This window comes from Entelurus aequoreus, linkage group LG14, assembly GCF_033978785.1.
Source record: "Entelurus aequoreus isolate RoL-2023_Sb linkage group LG14, RoL_Eaeq_v1.1, whole genome shotgun sequence".
Lineage (NCBI taxonomy): Eukaryota > Metazoa > Chordata > Actinopteri > Syngnathiformes > Syngnathidae > Entelurus > Entelurus aequoreus.
The window spans coordinates 13,072,901-13,095,846 of record NC_084744.1 but is presented as its reverse complement, the minus strand read 5'-3'; the positions used below and the strand labels follow the sequence as shown (position 1 = coordinate 13,095,846).

The 22,946-nt window shown below is 45.0% G+C and overlaps 1 protein-coding gene across 5 annotated transcripts in view; it reads left to right on the top strand.

The window, feature by feature from the left end:
* Positions 1-22,946, top strand: part of LOC133664404 (synaptotagmin-like protein 5) — a 98,670-nt gene that overhangs the window by 55,169 nt on the left and 20,555 nt on the right. For 4 of the 5 annotated variants that reach the window (XM_062069007.1, XM_062069009.1, XM_062069004.1 and 1 more), the window contains 5 exons: positions 4,996-5,243; positions 5,316-5,534; positions 20,199-20,311; positions 20,393-20,510; positions 20,668-20,808. In XM_062069007.1, coding sequence (XP_061924991.1) covers positions 5,128-5,243; positions 5,316-5,534; positions 20,199-20,311; positions 20,393-20,510; positions 20,668-20,808 — 707 coding nt within the window. In that variant the 5' untranslated portion in view covers positions 4,996-5,127. The remainder of the gene's footprint in view (positions 1-4,995; positions 5,244-5,315; positions 5,535-20,198; positions 20,312-20,392; positions 20,511-20,667; positions 20,809-22,946) is intronic. The other variant, XM_062069008.1, reaches the window with a different exon arrangement.

Genomic DNA, 22,946 nt, shown 5'->3' with positions numbered 1-22,946 from the left:
ACTAAATATAAGAAGTAAAAGTCGTAACTGCGGCAGGATCATAACCTTCATTACATCCGAGGCGAGGCAGTGTGTCAGTGTCAGTGTCCAATATCTTGCGAGTTTCCCTGTGGTCGAAGGCGGCATTCGCCAGCCCGAAGACGCACGATGGCAAGGCGAGCGCCGTAGCGTAGCGTAGCGTCGCGAGGAGCCTTAATCAAGTCCCTAATGTAGAAACATCCTCCCAACACTATTAGTAAAATATTATTGTTTGCAGACAAATAGATTTCATATATAAGAGATGTGGGAGGCCAAAACACCAACAGCTGAGTAACTTTTGTTAACTCATTATTATCGCGTTAACTGTGACAGTCCTGAAAAAAAAGTGCTGGTATATGATTATAATACATATAACAATTAGGATTATACAATAACTTTGCAAGTTTGCGTGTCCTATAAAGCAGGGGTTTTCAAACTCTTTTCACCAAGTACCACCTCAGAAAAAAACTTGACTCTCCAAGTACCACCATAATGACCAACATTAAAATACAGTAACGTAATAGGCCTAAGTGTTCATTAAGAACAAGACATAGGTTTTATTTACCAAGTATATTTAACATTTTTGGCCACTGGATCATTGGAAACGGTCTGAATAGTAACACAGTGTTTGAATATTGGAAAATAAAATACTGTGATTATTTGGCGTACCACTACAGTAGATGTCGTGTATAAAAAGAGTATGGCCAACTAAATGAGAGGCACCATTTTTACTACCAAGGATGTGTGCGGCTGTGCCCGGATGCATGCAATTGCTCTCGTTTTGATGTTAGTTTTTCTGACGAAATAAACCAAAATAATATATCTAAATATAGTTCTAAACGTACTCCAGCTCATAAACTTACAATAAAATCTGCATATATTTCGTCAAAGTTTTGCGGCCGTATTTGTCGCCCTCTGCTGCTACATTCCTGTGGTGTTTCGTAACCAGCAGGCACTCTCACACGCACCCGACAGGCGCAATCAATGAAAATTTTAAAAAAAATACACAGTACGACCAAAAATATAACTTATTACCCTCATTTTGCCAAAATCTGTATTAGTTTTGGACTAACAATCACAGAGAAATTGCGACTTTGTTTGAAGTATGTCAACTGTGGTGGCTGCCTCCAATGTATTTGTAATCACTGTATGTATCACTCATTATGTATTATTTTATTTTTTCTAACATGCTAAGTGAATGAAGTGTACATTTGTAGTTATTTCCCCACATTTCTGCACAATACTCAGATATGGTAACACTGGCGAGCAGTGGAGAATATGGAGTGAATTTTGGTCCAGATCATACTGTATTTTGATTTATTCATTATTGACGTGTTTTTTGCCAGTTCATGTTGTATATTTTTTATGAGATTTTCAGTTCATTTTATCATCTATTATTAAACCCTAAATTTGGTTTATTTTACTCTTTCAATGTCTAGTCCGTCTATTTGTATTTGTGTTTGAATTTCTCTCCTACTGTTACCAAATATCATTATTTTAGTTTTACTGCGATTCAAAGACTGTTTTTGTCAAACCATGTCTTAATTGTGTTAATTTCTTATGTTATTATTTATATTAGCTTCTGTGTGTTCTCTCCTGAACAAAACGCAGACTTTGTGTCGTGTGTTTACTTCGCACATGATGCTGTAATCGGTGGCTCTCCAGTATTGTTCGCCAACCTTCACTTCCCAAAATTGTATTCTTTCCGGGTTGTGGGGAAAGCCATGTAAAAGCTTTCCACAATTCTCGCAGGTGAAGCAGCCCCGTGCTGCACAACAGGGCCTTTTTTGCACGTCGAAAAACTAACGTGGAAGGCAAACACATAGCATTAGCTCAAAGTTGGTAGCAGTAATGGCGCCCTGTAGTCACATGAGTGTCTTTTGACCAATCATTGAGGAGATTGCCTGAAACCAGGTTGACCATACTCTCTTTATACACGACTGACTAGTAGTACACGTAACAAAATTTTAGATTTACTGCTATAAAGCAGTGTTTTTCAACCACTGTGCCGCGGCACACAGATGTGCCGTGAGATACAGTCTGGTGTGACGTGGGAGAATATGTAATTTCACCTATTTGGGTTAAAAATGTTTTTGCAAAACCAGTATTAATAATCTGCAAATGTGCTGTTGTTGAGTGTCGGTGCTGTCTAGAGTAACCATGTAATACCCTTACATATCAGTAGGTGGCAGCAAGTAGCTAATTGCTTTGTAGATGTCGGGAACATGGTTTGTCGTGATCACAATATGTAGACGACAGTGTGCAGGTAAAAAGGTCTAATGCTTAAACCAAAAATTTAAAAAAAGGCAAGTGCCGCTAAGAAAAAGCATTGAAGCTTAGGGAAGGCTATGCAAAACGAAACTAAAACTGAACTGGTTGCAAAGTAAACAAAAACAGAATGCTGGACGACAGCAAAAACTTACAGCGTGTGGAGCAGACAGCGTCCACAAAGTACATCCGAACATGACATGACAATCAACAATGTCCACACAAAGAAGGATAGCGACAACTTAAATAGCCTTGATTGCTAAAACAAAGCAGGTGCGGGGAATAGCGCTCAAGGAAGACATGAAACTGCTACAGGAACATACCAACAAAACAGGAAAAGCCACCAAAATAGGAGCGCGAGACAAGAACTAAAACACTACACACTGGAAGACACCAAAACACTCCAAATAACTCACGGCGTGATGTGACGGGTCGTGACAGAACACCTACTTTGAGACAAGAGCTATAGTGATGCATGGTTGGTTATGGTTTGAATTCATATCCAACACTTGCGAGAACAACTTTTTATCGTCATTATCGGCTACTGAGTTTAATTTTTTTAATGTTTTCTGCTGTTTTCAATAAAAAAAATGTGCCTCGGCTCAAAAAAGGTTGAGAAAAACTGCTATTAAGTATTATGACAGCCATAAAGTGTCATTTCCTATCACAAATTCCCACCATTGTGTCTTAAAGGAGAAATATTCCCATTTATCACAGTGCAGCTGCAGCTTCTCCACCCTAAATGCTGCACTCATTCATAAAGGAGCTAAGCAGCTTCCTAATTTGTGTGAAGGAAGCAAGCTGTCGGTGTAAGGGGCGGAAATGAAGCAAGAATGACGGATTGGAGTGAATTAAATAGCAGGTTTTCTCAAGAGACAAGCAGAGAAAATCCAGTTTGTTGAATGTTTTGAAGATACTACACAATGAATTTTCATTCTTCATCTTACCAAAGCCATTTTAAAGGCCTACTGAAATGAATTGTTTTTATTTAAACGGGGATAGCAGATCTATTCTATGTGTCATACTTGATCATTTCGCGATATTGCCATATTTTTGCTGAAAGGATTTAGTATAGAACAACGACGATAAAGATTGCAACTTTTGGTATCTGATAAAAAAAAGGCTTGCCCCTACCGGAAGTAGCGTGACGTAGTCAGTTGAACATATACGCAAAGTTCCCTATTGTTTACAATGATGGCCGCATGAAGTGAGAGAGATTCGGACCGAGAAAGCGACAATTTCCCCATGAATTTGAGCGAGGATGAAAGATTTGTGGATGAGTAAAGTGCAAGTGAAGGACTAGTGGGGAGTTGAAGCTATTCAGATAGGGAAGATGCTGTGAGAGCCGGGGGTGACCTGATATTCAGCTGGGAATGACTACAACAGTAAATAAACACAAGACATATATATACTCTATTAGCCACAACACAACCAGGCTTATATTTAATATGCCACAAATTAATCCTGCATAATAACACCTGCGTGTTTGTTATGCTAGCTCCTAGCTCCTATGCTAGCTCCTAGCTCCATAGAACACGCCAATACAATTCAAACACCTGATCAACACACACAATCACTCAGCCCAAAAGACCGTTCACCTAACCCAAGGTTCATAAAGCTTATATATTTTTAAAAAGTTACGTACGTGACGCGCACGTACGGTACGGTACGTGTTATGCTAGCTCCTATGCTAGCTCCTAGCTCCATAGAACACGCCAATACAATTCAAACACCTGATCAACACACACAATCACTCAGCCCAAAAGACCGTTCACCTAACCCAAGGTTCATAGAGCTTATATATTTTTAAAAAGTTACGTACGTGACGCGCACGTACGGTACGGTACGTGTTATGCTAGCTCCTAGCTCCTATGCTAGCTCCTAGCTCCATAGAACACGCCAATACAATTCAAACACCTGATCAACACACACAATCACTCAGCCCAAAAGACCGTTCACCTAACCCAAGGTTCATAAAGCTTATATATTTAAAAAAAGTTACGTACATACGAAAAAAAAAGTTGCGCACATACGTCAAGCGATCAAATGTTTAGAAGCCAAAGCTGCATACTCACGGTAGCACGTCTGCGTCTTTGTCATCCAAATCAAAGTAATCCTGGTAAGAGTTTGTGTTGTCCCAGTTCTCTACAGGCGTCTGTGTATCCAAGTCAAAAGTCCTCCTGGTTAGAGTCTCTGTTATCCGAGTTCTTCCATCTTGACTGCATCTTTCGGGAATGTAAACAAAGAAGCGCCGGCTGTGTACTGTTGTTGCTGACTACGTTCGAAAAATATGTCCATTTCGCACTGACAACTTTCTTTTTTGCTTGCTCAGCTTCGTTCTCCATAATGCAATGAACATGATTGAAACAGATTCACGAACACAGATGTCCAGAATACTGTGGAATTATGAAATGAAAACAGAGCTTTTTCGTATTGGCTTCAATGTGGAAGGCATACCCGTGTTCCCCGGTCTACGTCACGCGCATACGTCATCCTCAGAGGCGTTTCGAACCGGAAGTTTAGCGGCAAATTTAAAATGTCACTTTATAAGTTAACCCGGCCGTATTGGCATGTGTTATAATGTTAAGATTTCATCATTGATATATAAACTATCAGACTGCGTGGTCGGTAGTAGTGGCTTTCAGTAGGCCTTTAATGCTGCAGCCACTGAAGTTGTTGCAATTGCTTCAACCACCTTGACTTCTCCAGGATCCTCTGCGGAAGCCTGGACAACAATGTGAATTTGGAACCATGGTGGTGGAAATGAAGGAAGCGGGCCGCCAACTCCACGCTCTGCTGAACTGATTCTGCCACCTTTGCCGAGTGGAACCCGAATGAGTGATGGAAGTCCCGGATGACATGAACCTCTCCTTCCTGCTGGAGCACGAGCGAGACACCATCCTGAAGGTGCTGCAGAAAGACGAGAAGCTGAGGAAGCGAGAGGAGAAGAGAATACGGTGAGCAGCGCTTTGTGGGCTTCGTCTCCCCTTTTGTCTCGCCTAGTCTTCTCATGTTCGGCGTCCCCACAGGAAGCTGAAGAACGAGCTGCTGGAGATCAAACGCAAAGGTTCTCGTAACGCGCCTCGAGAGTCCGGGGAGCGTCAGTGCGGCCGCTGCCTCAAGACGCTGGGCCTGATCTTTGACCGCGGCGAGCTCTGCGACGACTGCGGGCTGCGGGTGTGCAGCGAGTGCCGTGTGTCCGCCACCAAGCGGCGCGAGTGGAGGTGCAACGTGTGTGCTAAGATCTCGTAAGTGTGATGCCTGCAGCACTCAAACTAGTACACGACTACTGCATGTGTGTGTGTTGTTGGCCTCAAGTGCTTCAGTATGAACTAGTGTTGTCAAGATACCAATATTTTGGTACCGGTACCAAAATTATTTCGATACTTTTCGATACTTTTCTAAATAAAAAGGACCACAAAATATTGCATTATTGGCTTTATTTTAACAAAAATTCTTAGGGTACATTAAACATATGTTTCTTATTGCAAGTTAGTCCTTAAATAAAACAGTGAACATACTAGACAAGTTGTCTTTTATTAGTAAGTAAGCAAACATATAGACTCCTAATTAGTCTGCTGACCTATGCAGTAACATATTGTGTCATTTTCCATTCTATTATTTTGTCAAAATTATTAAGGACAAGTGGTAGGAAATGAATTATGTGGGGCGGTTTAGCTCGGTTGGTAGAGTGGCCGTGCCAGCAACTTGAGGGTTCCAGGTTCGATCCCCGCTTCTGCCATCCTAGTCACTGCCGTTGTGTCCTTGGGCAATCATTTTCTCTTTTTCAAAAAGTTGTTAAGAGAAACACAGGAAGTTAATTTCACTTTTTTTTTTTCACAGTGTTGAACTTACTTTTACACTTGTAAGACAAGTGAGAACATCAATAAACCTACCAAGTATGACTCAGTCATTCAAGTTAAAATGGAACATTTCAATCTTAACGATGGTTAATTTTTTTTTACACTTGCGAGTCAGTTAAGACTGTTTTGACACATTTGCCACTAAAATTGGGTTTTAACAGGTTTTACTTTTTACTGAGGTTAGCTTCTTTTTACAATTGTACGACATTTAAGGACTTAAGACTCTTACTTTAAGAATGGCCTTTGGTAGTGAAGATGAGAGTGACCCTTGGAAAAATATATGTTCATACTAGGGTTGTACAGTATACCGGTATTAGTATAGTACCGCGATATTTATGAATAATATTCGGTACTATACCGCCTCTGAAAAGTACAGGTCCCCCACCGCCCCGTCGTTGTCACGTCGTGTCATTGCTGGTTTACGAGCAGACGAGCATGTTCGGCAGCGCACAATCACGGAGTACTTACAAGCAGACACAGTGTGTAGACAGAAAAGAGACAACGGACGCATTTTGGCTTAAAAACTAACAATAAAGGTGAAGTTATAACACCGGAAGAGGTGCTTTAAGACATGGCTAGCTAGCTAGCGGCTAAAGTACAGGTGAGTAACTTTTGTTAACTCATTATTATCGCGTTAACTGTGACAGTCCTGAAAAAAAAGTGCTGGTATATGATTATAATACATATAACAATTAGGATTATACAATAACTTTGCAAGTTTGAGGGTTCCAGGTTCGATCCCCGCTTCTGCCATCCTAGTCACTGCCGTTGTGTCCTTGGGCAAGACACTTTACCCACCTGCTCCCAGTGCCACCCACACTGGTTTAAATGTAACTTAGATATTGGGTTTCACTATGTAAAACGCTTTGAGTCACTAGATAAAAGTGCTATATAAATATAATTCACTCTTGTATTTTGGTATCATTACAGTGGATGTTAGGTGTAGATCCACCAATGGCGTTTGTTTACATTTTGACGCCGGTGAGCTACGGTGTGTAGTGAAGCATGTTTAGCTATTCCTCGTCCTGCAGGGATGATACTTGTAAGAAACATACTTTATTTGTCGCCATGGAGGCGAGGATTAGTGATTTAGAAGTAGCTAAAACACTGCTGACTGCGGCTGTACTTTAGCCGCTAGCTAGCTAGCCATGTCTTAAAGCACCTCTTCCGGTGTTATAGCTTCACTTTTATGGTTAGTTTTTAAGCCAAAATGCGTCCGTTGTCTCTTTTCTGTCTACACACTGTGTCTGCTTGTAAGTACTCCGTGATTGTGTGCTGCCGAACATGCTCGTCTGCTCGTAAACCAGCAATGACACGACGTGACAACGACGGGGCGGTGGGGGACCTGTACTTTTCAGAGGCGGTATAGTACCGAATATTATTCATAAATATCGCGGTACTATACTAATACCGGTATACTGTACAACCCTAGTATGAACATATATTTTTCCAAGGGTCACTCTCATCTTCACTACCAAAGGCCATTTTTAAAGTAAAAGTCTTAAGTCCTTAAATGTCGTACAATTGTAAAAAGAAGCTAACCTCAGTAAAAAGTAAAACCTGTTAAAACCCAATTTTAGTGGCAAATGTGTCAAAACAGTCTTAACTGACTCGCAAGTGTAAAAAAAAAATTAACCATTGTTAAGATTGAAAGGTAAACACAGTAAAATGTTCCGTTTTAACTTGAATGACTGAGTCATACTTGGTAGGTTTGTTGATGTTCTCACTTGTCTTACAAGTGTAAAAGTAAGTTCAACACTGTGAAAAAAAAAAAAGTGAAATTAACTTCCTGTGTTTCTCTTAACAACTTTTTGAAAAAGAGAAAATGATAAATGAATAAACACTAAAAACAACAAAAATTTTGCAACAAACTTGCATGTTCTCTCTGGGTACTTTGATTTCCTCCCACCTCCAAAGACATGCACCTGGGTGTGTAGGTGTGAATGTTGTCTATCTATGTTGACCCTGCCATGAGGTGGCGACTTGTCCAGGATGTACCACGCCCTCCGCCCGAGTGCAACTGGGATAGGCTCCAGCCCCCCCGTGATCCCACGAGGTACAAGCTGTAAAAATGGATGAATGGATGGACTAAATATATGTTTATTTAGTTGTATATTAATTCCAAATTTTTTAGCCTTTGATACGTATTGGTGAACAGTAAATAATATAATTTAATTAAAAAAAAACTATATATATATATATATATATATATATATATATATATATATATATATATATATATATATATATATATATAAAACATTTTTTTACCCATTCTTAGTTTTTAAATATGATTCCCTGCATTGCGCTAGGATTGCTTTAAAATAGGACAGACAAGGCTTTTAAAATGCCAAACAAAAAGGAAAAAATGCTTTTTTGATTAATAGCAAACCAACACTTAATACATGTTGTTTGGTTTAAGTTGCATTTAGTTTAATTTCATGTTGTTTAATCCACAATTCTTAGCATTTAACACTTACTGGTGAACAGTATACGGGTGAAAGGTCCATTCATGTCAGCAATTCAACTTCAAATGTGAAAACTAATATGTTGAGTTGAGTTGAGTTTGAGTTTATTTCGAACATGTGATATAAACCCAGTAAATGCAAAGTGAGAAATGCCAAGCCTTTGTTTCTTACAATGTTCATGATCATGGCTTACAGTTTCTGAAATCCCCAAATTTTCTGAGATTTTTAATTTAAGGTTTTCATAGGCTGTAAGCCTTAATCATCAAAATGATATCAAAAGAAGGCTTGAAATATCTTGAGTTGCATGTTATAAGTGTATTTTATATATTAGCTTTACCTTTTACCGGTATATATAGTTGCTGAAATAAATTAGCCTTTGCACATTATTACATTTTTTTACAGCATTGTTGTATATTATAATTTTTTATTTATTTATAACAATTTATTTAATTTTATTTTACTTCTAGAGTACATTCTGCCCATGCATTTCGAGAGACGTATGGTTCCTTGCATTGTGCTGTAAAAATATGATATATATATATATATATATATATATATTGTTAGATTCCCGTTATTTGACTTACAAGCTCCTTCCTGCGAGTCGTCTAACTCCAGCACTCCGTACCCCGGGTCCTGTCCTTCTCGGTGCAGACGGGGTCCTCCGCGCTGCTCCACCGACGTGGGCGCTACTTTGCTGGATGGCGAGGCAATGCGCCTAGCTCTACTACCCTGTGTTGATTCAGCGTCTGTCCCGCTTCCCCTTGTGGTACACTCGGTAGAGAAGCCTCTCTTTCCAAGGTCCAGTTTAATACACACAATTCCCGCTGTTTTAATGGTAGCTTGCCTCTATGAATCTTGGCTTTTGTTACTGACTAGGTTTGGATTTGAGGGCGTTGGAAATGAACAGCCCTACAGGACATAATTTTTAGTGGACTCCATTAGAGTGACCCTTGAGAGCTAGGTGTTGTACACACTGTGATCCTATGGTTTATCGTCGAGGACGTGTCGGTAGGTGAAAGGTTGAAAGGATGCAAATTTTGGCTTCTTGGTATAATGCTTTTTAATGCAGGTTCGTCATGAATCTTGATATAATGCCCCTTAATGCGGGTTCAATGGCACAAGCATTGCACAGCGTTAATGAATCATTTCACAAAAATCATGAGAAGTTGAAATATAAAAAGATATAAAAAGCAACAAATAAATCATCAAAGGGTGTCTAATTCAGTTCGAATTGGGTCTTACTTTGAGAGGCCCTTTGTGGTGGGTCCCCTGGAGGGGGGCCGGGGTTAGGTCGAAAGTGGCCGAAAAGAGTCTCTTGAATTTGGGCAAACCCTGACGTGTCACCCGGCCGAGTGATCCGTCGTCGGGCTTCTGCTGTGCCGGCCGGAGAGGGGGGCCAGCAGGAGCAGTGGAGTCGGTCCTGTGCGAGCCTTGGGGGCCCGCGGGGCCAACGCCCTGGTTCCTCTGGTAGGACAGGAGGTCCTGGTCCTCTCGTTTGGTCACAGGGGGAGATCGGAATGGAGCGAGGCCTCTCGCTTTGTCGAATCGGGTCCTTCTTGGAGAGTTTTGGGCAAAGTTCTTTGTTCCAGTCCAAGTTGCAAAGAGACCTCTCGATTGCCCATTCGATGCTACGCGCACGTAAGGAATCCCCCGAAATAATGTTCTTTACACTCCTATATACCCTCGGTTATGGGGGGTGGTTTTCTCTCTTAACCAATCCACCTCTTACTCCTATGGGGCTATACTGTGTCATACTATATTCTACTTATTCGTTGGTCGATTCTTAGTTCATTCAGTTCATTCTCGACTCTCCCCTTTTTGGCTACCGTATACTTAGTAGCTACGCACCAACCAGTCTATTCCAGATTAACCTGGATGACCCTTCTCCCCGTTCCTCCCTTCTTCCAACTGTACAATTAAGTGCCAGTGTATCACTCCGTCCCCACCCGGCTAATTAGTACTGTCGTGAGGGTTACTTTGAACTAGGGATGTATTGCTTGCTATAGCATTCTACTCGCCCTCTCATTTATCTTGAACTTATCTTCAACTTTTACTTCGACCGCTATTCCTGTCCCTCCATTCTGCCTTGACAGCCCCTTTCGCTAGGGAACTTCTATAGGTCCAGGGATGGCTATGTGTGAGTTTGTACTCATGGGCCTATCTACCTCTCTTCTGACTTTCCCTGATCTTATCTCCATTTGTCTTGAACCTCTTATCCTGACACCGTTACTGCTTTAGTTCACATGATCATTGACAAACTTCCTCCTTGATTAAATACATTGATTAAATACATTGATTAAATATAATTTACATTCTATCGATTATACGGGTTCGTCCTAGGCCTTGTGTCTCTGCCGTGCTGTTCGCAGTTACTAGGGGGGAAATATAGCCTATCTTAGGTCTATAGTTAATCTAATTCAGGTGAGGGTTTCTATGGGTTTACAGCTATGTGGGATAGGGAACTCACGACCTGGGGCACCCTGATCGAAGAAGTATTCGCTGATTCCTCCATTACCGTCCAAACCCTGGGCGCAACACCCCGGGAGCACGGGGCCCGAAGATCGCGTCTTTTCTACCAGGCTACGTGCCTCGATGGATTCCGCCTTCTGGGGGCAGTGCAGACGGAGAAGAGTAAAAGTTACTTGGTGACCCCGGAGGCCGTCAGTCGCGACGGAACCCCGCAAGTACCTGGCACGTACGCCTCACGGGCGCCCTCACCTTCACCCCCGGGCCATGTGTATCAAATCAGACTGTCTATCAAGGCGGTAATGGTGCCCCTACACTTGGGGGGGCCCCTACAAGGAGTCTACTCTCTCGGAGTTGGCATCACTGGGGAGGCCATCGAACCGTCTATCGAACCTCCCGTCAGCGACGAACAACAACAGCCCGAGCCGGATTTTAGGCCCCGCCGCCACACGGGCCTAGCCCGTATGCTGTTCCGCCTGAGAGGCAAGCGGGGCAAGGATGTTAAAGAGCAGCCTCGGAAGTAACCCTCCGGGGGCTCGAATCCCTTTTCCTTCTTGTTCTTTCCTTTCCCTTTAAGCCATTCTCTACCCTTTATTTTATTATTCTTGATTATCTGTCTTCATGCTAGGCCCAGTTAGAGCTTTTATGATATTTTCTGTCCCCGTTATATAGTAGCTTTCCCCTTCTGAACCCCTGTAGTTGGTTAAGTTCCCTTCTTAGATCCCCCGTAAGTTTCTCCCTTGTTACTTTCCCCTGCTGAACCCCTGTAGTTGGTTAAGTTCCCGTCGTAGATCCCCTGTAAGACTTATTGTCTGAATCTTACCCCTCTTAGTGCCCCTTTAGTGTATGCCCCGTCCCGGCCTCCTGGAGGTTAATTCCCCGTGTTCGATGCCCCTTTATCATTCTGTTGCTTGTTTGTCCCGGTTCAATTGTTAAACTTGGATCTCTTGTTCCTCGTTTAAAAGTTGGATTTGGATCTTTTACTTTTTACCTTTTTGATCTTTTATCTTTTAGTCTTTTTTGACCCCGGTTCAATAGTTAAACTTGGATCTGTTTTTTCCTCGTTTAAAGGTTGGACTTGGAGCTTTTACTTTTTAGCCTTTTTAGATTTTTGTCTGTTTTAAACCCGGGTTTTTCTCGAATTTACGGGCCGTTTTTGACGTATCGGCTCCTTTGGAATGCTGAGGTCCCCTCCTTCCAGGCTAGAAGGGGGGGTGCGTAGCAGCTAGCCTGTAGTTCGGGGTTACCCTAGAACACTGATTTTTTACACGCTTTTTAAGATGGGTTACCGTGTTAGCACGCATTTTTAAATGGGTTATACGTGATTGAATAGTCATAGACCGTATTTCCAATTACCGTATAGAGACGGTTCATAGTACCGGCTTCTAGTAAGAGCCGAAGCCCCCTCCTTGCAGGAAAGGAAGGGGGAGGAGCTAGCAGTAAAAGACTCACGGACAAATATGACAGCACTAATGCACACATTTAGAAACCACATAGGCAAACATAATGGCGGGAAGGGTAGTGGCTCACCAGCCTACCAGTCATCGTCCGGAATCAGTCATGAAAACTAAAGAAGTGTTCAGACTGCATTGCCGGACACTCAACACAAAAACGAGAGTTTTTCTCGTGCTAGTCTCGGCCCTGGTAGCATTAGGTATATGCTACCTGGTAGGAGACGTTCCTTGGGAACAAGCACACGTAAGAATAAAACTTGCGACAACCCGATTTTTGAACCAGACATGCTGGACCGCCAAGCGCGAAGTGTTTGCATTGGATAACTCTCCCAGATTTTTTGCAGATGGAAAGGCGCTGACAGAGAATATGTCGCTATCCCAGCGACTGGCAGGGTTCCAGGAGCGCTATCTGGACCGCAACTTTGCCCCTCAAGCCTTCAACCAACACAGTCTAATTGAAGAGGTTGAGGTTGTCAACGCTACCCTTCTGATATCAGAATCAGAATAGTTTTATTGCCATTGTTTGAGAACGGGTTCACAAACTAGGAATTTTTCTTGGTGCAAACGTGCGACATAAAACACATGTAACACATATTTGGTATAAAAAGAGCTGTGACTGAGCTATCAGATAGACTTAGAAGGGATTCAAGAAATTCAAGGAGCTGCTGTTAGGAGTTCTTGTTCATTTGCCTGATGGCCGAGGGGAAAAAACTGTTCAGGTGGCGGGAGGTGTGGGTCTGGATGGAGCGTAGTCTCCTGCCTGAGGGGAGAGGGGAGAATAGTGTGTGTCCAGGGTGAGAAGAGTCAGCTGTGATCCGACCCACACACCTCCTGGTCCTGGAGGAGAACAAGTCCTGGAGGGATGGGAGCTTGCAGCCAATCACCTTCTCCGCAGCACGTACGATGCGTTGCAGTCTATTCTTATCCTGGACTGTGGCGCCGGGGAACCACACTGTGATGGAGGAGGTCAGGATGGACTCTATGATGGCTGAGTAAAACTGCACCAGCATCTCGGTCGGCACCTTAAGTTTCCTCAGCTGCCGCAGGAAGTACATCCTCTGCTGGGCCTTCTTGATGAGTGAGCTGATGGTCAGCTCCCACTTGAAGTCCTGGGTGATGGTGGTGCCCAAGAAACGGAAGGAGTCCACAATGGGGACGGGGGTGGGAGAGTCAATCAGGGTGAGGGGGGATGGTGGGGCTGTGACTTTCCTGAAGTCCATGATCATCTCCACTGTTTTCTGGGCGTTCAGCTCCAGGTTGTTGAGGCTGCACCAGGACGTCAGCCGGTCCACCTCTCTTCTGTAGGCGGACTCATCGCCATTCAAGATGAGCCCGATGAGGGTGGTGTCATCCGCAAACTTGAGCAGTTTTACGGATTGGTGACTGGAGGTGCAGCAGTTTGTATACAGGGAGAAGAGCCAGGGGGAGAGTACACAGCCCTGAGGAGTACCAGTGTTTGTGGTTCGACTGTCCGAGACAATCTTCCCCAGCCTCACGTGCTTTCTTCGGTCTGTCAGGAAGTCATTAATCCAACTGCAGAGGGAGTCGGGCACGCTGAGCTGGTAGAGCTTGTCTCGTAGCAGTCCAGGGAGGATGGTGTTGAAGGCAGAGCTGAAGTCCACAAACAGGATCCTAGCGTAGGTTCCTGGGGAGTCCAGATGCTCCAGGATGAAGTGGAGGGCCAGGTTCACTGCATCATCCACAGACCTGTTGGCTCTGTAGGCGAACTGCAGTGGATCCACGTTGCAACCAGTACGGCGGGAGACCAGAGAAGTCCAAGTAACCTGGATCCGCACGACTGAAAAAGGACCGCAGTGGTTCTACAACCAGGCATGTGTCACCCTTCGCAATCTGACGTACTGGGAAGACGAAGTCGTTCTCCCAGCTCTGCATATTCCGCACCGATGCCAACAGAAGCTCCGGAGCTCAGGAATGGTCCTGGGACATATAAACTTTACATGCAAGGAAGCAGAGGTAAGAAGGCATGCTACAGTTAATACTCAAGGGACAAACCTGACGACCGCGCAACCGTCTGAACCACCGCGAGAGGAGGAAAATCCCCCGACAGTGAACATCGCGCAGACATGGTCACAACGATCAGTGTCTTGCCTAAAAGAGAGGGCCTTCAAGTTGGATCCGTGTTTGTGGAACTTAGGTCCGTACAGATGCAAGAAAGAACAGTACCTGGTACTAAGTAGAGTCAAAGAAGAACCATTAGGGGAACCAATGCCTAGTCTACTAGCAGACTCATTCGTCGTGCCCTTCGCCGGGGGACAATACAGCCTAGGAGATGTGACCGTGGAAGATTGGCTGAACGACTCCCTGCCGTGGGTCTGGAAGAGATCCGCTGCACATCTGACCGCAAGCCAGCGAGAGACAAAAGGGGGTGAAGTAAGAAGCCTACACGGCCCAAAATTCTCTGACATGTTTATTCAAAAAGTACCTACGCCAGATGAACTATGGGGGGTGCCACAAAATGACTTTGCTAAAATTGACGAATGCGTCCTAGAGAAAATGTTTCAGAACCTAAACAACTCCGACTATGACTGGCAAGAGGGAGCGCACACGTACGACGCTTCCCCCAGATGTGATATATGGCAGCCGCCAATATCCATCCATACCACCGGGGGCTGGAGACAAGACTGCACCCGCCATCGGCAGCAAAAAACAATGAAGGGAGCCCTGGAACAGTGGCCTCATTTCGTCTATCCTAACCTGAAGAGGCCTTGGTGGGGCCTCCAAGAAATCAAATTTAAAGCATGGGTGCTGCCATGCCTAGAACTAACTCAAAACTACTGGATCAAATACCAGTATACTGCCTCTGTCTACTCGGCCGCTGATGGCATAGCCGACTGGTACTGGTGGACTGGCTACCGACCGACAGCAGTCATGAGCCCAAGGCCTTGGAAAATGAACTGTAACAAAGACAAAACCTCCTGCACTATAGGCCTTGCACGACGACCGTGTCGGGAACTCGACGGTTGGGGACCAACATGTGAGGAGTGGTATCAAGGGAAGTATGAAACATTTGATCAAAGTGTGACATGGATAAAAAGTGATGCCCTGTTGGAAAGCAATTTGTCCAGATCTACCATACGCACCAAGGTCTGGCAGAGAGGCCCGTCCGAGTGGAACCGCGGGTGTGCCAAGGCGTTGCTGGGTCCCGTGAGACGCCGTAAAGACATTCATATGGACATGGTGCCACACGTGAGTTACGCCGAAATGACACGCCTCGAGGGCCATGCTTTTAGGCAGAGTCTGTGCAATGGCAAATAAATCAACGGGTACCAGTGGGTAGGCCGTAATAGAATATATAACAATGGAACCTGTCAAGTCCCGCTCGAACACTGGGTGAAATGTGGGGACCATGAGTGCTCACTGCTAGAAATATCCGGCAAAGCCATAGTGGCAGGAGCGGAAGGACTGTTAGAAGTACCAGGAGAAGTGCTAGGCAAGATAGAAGAAGGCGCTATGGTGCTTCTACACGACTTATGGTACATTGTTCGACCGTTCATTATATACGGGGCGGCGGCCCTCGGTGCCCTAATCCTGGGGCTCTTAGCCCTACAAGTGCTCCGATTCTTAATTGGGGTGATGTGCAGAAGGGGGTGGGACAAGCCCACCCAAGTAAGGGGGGAGGTGGAAACCCCCGTATAATAGGGGGGCCAAGCAATGAGTAAGAGTAACTTGGCGATAGCAGCCAAACCAGCTAACGGCTTCGCCTCAACTGAGAACAGCAAGAAGAATACAAGTGCCCACTGACTCACGGAAAGTGAAAAGAAGAAAACAAATAACCAAGATTCACGGAAAGTGAAATCTACAAGCTGAGAGAACTGATACACTGATGGCCGGCAACCGGACCATGAAGATGATGGCAAATGCAACCAGTGGACTAGCGCTGTTCCCGTGGATTCCCCTGCACATTCAGGACTGAACCAGCAAAGACCTATGCGAATTCAGCGCCTTGGAAGCTATTTGGCTGATCTTCTGCTGCACCGGCAACAGGGCCAACAACCAAGGTCTACGAGCCCTATGTGTGACCCTCGGGGTCATACATGTGGTTGTGGAAAACGTTGCCCTGGGCCTGAAGGACTATACAACGTCATGGTTCGTGGTCTACCTGCTGGGGCGAGTCAAGATGGGAACATCCAAATCCGGCCTCACGAAAACCTTGATCCTGGCCGTATGGATGCTGTTGGACTTGGCCTCGATCTGGCTTGAGTCAGTCATGTGGGTGACCGTAGCCGCTGAAGGAATAGCGGTATTAGGAATGCTTACGTATGTATACAACCAAGTGTGCCGCTTACGCGGGGCACACGCTTCACGTTGGTTTGTTAAAATGATCCACCTAGCAATATGGGGGTTGGGTTGGGGAGCCTTAAGCTCCCTTTGCCTAGCGGGATATCTGTCAAACTTGCCGCTGATTGTATGGTTCATCTTGTATGGTTATCTGTTTCCTCAACCTAACAGTAAAACACCAGAGACGGTGGAGGAAGCCCCGAGACCGAGGGCTCCAAAGCCAGTTCCGCAGAATAGATGGTCAAGATGGTCAAATCAAATGTATTGCGAGGTGCCTAACCCGTTGGGGTAGGTGAACCATAGATTCTCTTGCTGAAAGAGTTCTCACCTTTAAGTTGATGATGTATATGCTGTTTTACTGCCAGTTTTAAATTATATACACACTAAATCAATGAAAATCATTATACCCTATATGAATGTAACCTTTTGTGTTTAAATAGTTGTATACAATAACTATAGTTAGGGTTATAACCGAACGTTGCCCTTGTGACCGATTTTTAGGGAAAAGTAGGGTCAAGAGTGGAGAACCTGAGTCATGATCCTTGAGGAAGTTCCTTAGTCGAGAATGCAAAAGTTAGTCTTGGGAAAAGAGAACTCCTGATGCGAAAGGAGAGGTCATGGCTTAGAAAAAGGGAAGTTGAACGTTACTATGACGCAGGCAGGACTGGGAATAGAGAAGTCCTGATGTGGGAAAGAAAAACCCCGGCTGGAAATAGAGAAGTGTACCCAAAACTTAGGGGATGCGCAACCTTTGGGGGGTGGCCGGGTCATTTGGGAGTCGAGGGGAGGTTCCCGCCCCTAGGGCGGGGCGTTGGCAACTTAGGGTAGCAATGCCACCGTACTTCCCCATTTACCATTTTCCACTGCTACACGCTGGAAACTACAGCTGACTACCATGGCTACTCAAGCCCCGACTGGGGTGCCCCGGCTGCGGCCACCACAAGGGACCTGCAGAGCCCCTATGTGATAACTGTGAGTATGAATACTACTCTCACCAATATGACTGGGACTGAGATGCGGCCCTCTGGGGTAGTGCTATCCGCACTTGAATTTTGGATCCTCGACTCCATCTGGCTGATCTTCTGCTGCACGGGGAGATGGTACCGGGAGCACCGGCTGCGAATGATCTGTGTCCTGCTGGGAGCAGTTAAGAGCACGCAAGTGAACATCATCCAGGGAGAGATGTGGCTGACCCTCTCCTGGTTCATGGCCTATCTGTTGGGTCGGGTTTCAATCACCTCCACCCGCCTGGGCATGCTCCAGGGAACGGTCGTCCTCCTGTGGATGGTGCTGGACACAGTGGCCGTGTTCTGGGGACCTCTGCGAATATTATCTACGATCCTTCAGGTAGGGGGGCTGACCCTTCTGGTGGCGACCCTGCTGGGCCTGACTTCCTTCATTCGCAGCTTCAGACAGCTGTGGCTGTACAGGGTGACGGCGGTGAGCCTTTGGGGCCTCGGCTGGGGAGTGCTGGGGGCCGTGTACTGGGTCGGGTTGGGCTCATCAGTCCCGATGGCCGCCTGGTTCATGGTGTACGGTGCTCTCTTCCCGAGACGTCGAGGGGGAAACTCATCCCTCCACCCCAGGTTCCAGAGTCCCTGGCTGACAAGGATGGCAATGAGACATGTTGCAACCCGCCGGTTCTCAGTGGACCGCAGGGCATCGACATAAGACAAGATTAGCGGATGGCACTACTTAAAAAGGAGGGTGGCTCAGTTTTGGCTTAGAAATGTGCAATCAAAATCATTCTTCTCATATCTGCTCTGTTTTGGGTTATTAGGTCACCACCAAGTGCAACAAGTGCCAGCAACCATATGACGGTTGTTTTTGGGACATGAAGGGGGTGTTGATGTGTTCCCACTGCTACCTGACCCTTCCCGGCTATCGGTTTGCCTGGGGAGTCATTCACCTTCAACCAGGGGGTCCTACGGTACTGGCAGCGGCGGTAGCCCGCCTTGTTCAGGGTGCTATACCTGTGTTCTGTCAGCAGTTGGGGGGATCCCTTACTAGGCCTCGCATGATGGTGGGTGCCACATATACCTCCATCTATTTTACAATATGGGAACTAACAACTGGGGGTAGGATTATGTCCACCCATGCTCTTGAGGACGGCAGGTTCCTAGCTATCGGGGGTTTACGGCAGATGCCTGGGGGCCCTGACCATCCAGATAATGGAGGAACGGGAACCTTCAACCTCGGGTTTTTTCGGTGGGGAGAGGACACCTCGATTTCCGTTAGTTCTGAATCCGAACAAGAGTCAGGTCCGCCCTCCCCAGAAGGGGGCGCACCTGACCAAGAGGTCCCGGATGCCCCCATAGTGGTGGAAGCCCGTAAACCGGGGGTGGGGATGGAGATTCCCCCCTGGCACCCGGAGCTCCAGATCCCGAACCAGTTGTGATATTAGATGAATCGGATACAGAGCCGGGGTTGACTGATGGGAGGCCGCAGCCGCATGATCCGCGTGTTGGGGTGGTGATCCCTACACCGGCCATAGCTCCTGCGGCTCCTGAACCAGTCACAGTGGACCAGGGTTCCTCGCCTCAGGAGGCGATGGACGCTACGTCCGGGGCTGAACCGGCAATGGAACCCGAATTTACTAGACGCCTGGAGATTGAGGCGCCTCCGTAGACTTCTGGGCACCTGGAGTACCTCCCGGAGCACATTACAGATTATGTGAAAGAGCTCGAGAACTTTCACTGGGAAGACTGGGAGGAGAATTGGGAGATGGGCCGGCAGGAGATCCAGGCTCGAAGGGCGGCCCTGGCGAAAGCGATGGATGCGCTGGATGCCCGCCTGGAGAAGTCTCAGTCGGAAGCGACTGAGGCTTGTCCCGGGGACACCGTAACGTGTGAACAGGTTCCGGTTGCTGAGGAACCTCGGCATAAGCGGTTGAATACAGGAGCCCCTCCGGGGTTTCCTGCGCTCCCCGCACGATTCATAGAGGCAAGCTACCATTAAAACAGCGGGAATTGTGTGTATTAAACTCGACCTTGGAAAGAGAGGCTTCTCTACCGAGTGTACCACAAGGGGAAGCGGAACAGACGCTGAATCAACACAGGGTAGTAGAGCTAGGCGCATTGCCTCGCCATCCAGCAAAGTAGCGCCTACGTCGGTGGAGCAGCGCGGAGGACCCCCAGCTGAGGTCTCGTAAGATGTGTCAATCAATCAAAGTTTATTTATATAGCCCTAAATCACAAGTGTCTCAAAGGGCTGCACAAGCCACAACAACAAGCTCTTGCTCGATTTGCTTAAGTGAAAATGTAAAATTTTGGTGCGACTTGTACTTTGGAGGTATGGCGTGTACCGGTGTTTATTGTAGTGCTCCATTGAAGATAATCGGTGTGTTGACTTTGTGTTGTCAGAGAGCTGAAGGTGGTGACAGGAGAATGGTTCCTGGAGGAGCGATCCAAGCGCTTCGAGCACAAACTGTTGAGCAGTGACGTGGTTAAGCAAACAATCCTGAGCAGCCCGACTGGTGACTTTTTTTTTTTTTTTTCACTTTTTCTAATTCATGTCATATACACTTTTAATAAGTTCTGTGTTTCATCCTCCAAAGCTACAGTGGATAAAAAGTCTGCTGACAACTTGTGTCTCCGTCCTGAGTCGGGGAGGTCCGATACACCTAAGTCCAGCAGGCGCTCCAAACATCTTGTAGATGGACTGAGAAAAAGAGGGTATGACTGAGCCTTTTTAAAAAAAATTATTGGCCACCACAGCCCTGTAGGTGGCGGTAATGCATGTTACAAACATATTCACCTGTTACAACTGGACTGCCATTTTCATGGAAATGGGTAGTGTTCTGAATAACAGGCTTTTATGTGTTTATGGCAGGAGGATGAAGATGGACAAAGTCGGCAGCAGGCCTCTGAGGTCGGAGAACGGCTTCGACGGCCTCAACGTAAAGTCCGCCTCAGACGGTGACGCTCACAGCGTGCGAAGTGTTCACTCCGCTCCGAGTCAACACACAAATAGGTGCGTGTTTCATTTACAATGTGTAAGAAAATCCAGAAGACGTTAAATAGGATACATACGTAAAAGTATGACTTATTCAGATGACACATTTTATCATTTTTACTGCTATAGTTCTTTTTTTGTTTGCTAAAGTTAGCAACCCTTAAACCCCTATAGGGGTCTCTACCACCAGTATGTTTGTCGTTGTCATCTTCAAGCATGACTTTTGTGAATTATGAATTCTACTACTATGTTTTTTTTCCATTTTTCCATTTATTTTGCACCGCTCAAAATTTGGCACCCCAGGTGACCAACCACTTTGGGCCTTCCAGGGGTCCTCTACCACCACACAGTTGTAGTTATTTTTGTATATGGTACTTATCATCTGAAAGTATGAATTCCACTACTATGTTTTTTTTTACTTCTAAATTTTTTATTTTGCACCACCCAAAATTTAACACCCCAGGTGACCATCCACTTTGGGCCTTCCAGAGTTCCTCTACTACCATACAGTTTTAGTGTTGTTTTGTTTAGGGTTCTTGTCTACAATTACAACTTTTTCAAATGACGAATATTACTTGTTTTCTATTTGATTGATTGAGACTTTTATTAGTAGGTTGCACAGTGAAGTACATATTCCGTACAATTGACCACTAAATGGTAACACCCGAATAAGTTTTTCAACTTGTTTAAGTCGGGGTCCACTTAAATTGATTCATGATACAGATATATACTATCATATATACTATCATCATAATACAGTCATCACACAAGATAATCACATTGAATTATTTACATTATTTACAATCAGGGGTGTGGAGGGGGGGGGATATGGACATCAAGTAGTGGACATAGAGAGAGAGAGAGAGAGAGAGAGAGAGAGAGAGAGAGAGAGAGAGAGAGAGAGAGAGAGAGAGAGAGAGAGAGATCAGAAGGCATAGGAAAAAGTATCTGCATTTGATTGTTTACATTTGATTATTAGCAATCCGGGGAGGGTGTTAGTTTAGGGTTGTAGCTGCCCGGAGGTGAACTTTTATTGCGGTTTTGAAGGAGGATAGAGATGCCCTTTCTTTTATACCTGTTGGGAGCGCATTCCACATTGATGTGGCATAGAAAGAGAATGAGTTAAGACCTTTGTTAGATCGGAATCTGGGTTTAACGTGGTTAGTGGAGCTCCCCCTGGTGTTGTGGTTATGGCGGTCATTTACGTTAAGGAAGTAGTTTGACATGTACTTCGGTATCAGGGAGGTGTAGTGGATTTTATAGACTAGGCTCAGTGCAAGTTGTTTAACTCTGTCCTCCACCTTGAGCCAGCCCACTTTAGAGAAGTGGGTAGGAGTGAGGTGGGATCTGGGGTGGAGGTCTAGAAGTAACCTGACTAGCTTGTTCTGAGATGTTTGGAGTTTGGATTTGAGGGTTTTGGAGGTGCTAGGGTACCAGGAGGTGCATGCGTAATCGAAAAAGGGTTGAACGAGAGTTCCCGCCAGAATCCTCAAGGTGCTTTTGTTGACCAGAGAGGAGATTCTGTAGAGAAATCTCGTTCTACTACTCACTATTTGTTTCTTCTTTTAACCCCACACAATATGATCTCTTTGATTTTGGATTTTCTATAATTCATTTGATTTACTTTGATAAAATTATGAATCCTACTATTTCTACTACTCCTATGATATTTTTTCACTTTTCTTTTTAAAATTAGGCACCCCCTAAATTTGGCACACTTGAGCTCTAAAGGGGTTCGCTACTACCAATTCAGTTCAAATTTGGGGGTTTTGTATACGGTACTAGTGTCTATCTAAAAATACACCTTTTTAGGATTAGGAAATATTCTACAATCTTTTTTTTTTTCTTTCTAAAAAAATGTTTTTGCACCACCCAAAAATTGTCACCCTGGGTGACCAAACCCTTTGTCTACTAGTTATTTTTATATTGGGTTCTAAAATTCTAACTTTTTAAAATGAGGAATACTATGATTTTTTTCTACTACTACTAATGTACTATGTTATTTTTTTCTCTTTTTACAATGATGCATACGCTAAATCTGACATCCCTTTGAGACCCCAATGGGTCCTACATTACAAATTCATGTGGTTCTTGTTGTCCATCATAAAGTATGACTTTTTAAAATTATGAAACATTCTACAACGTTGTTTTTTGTT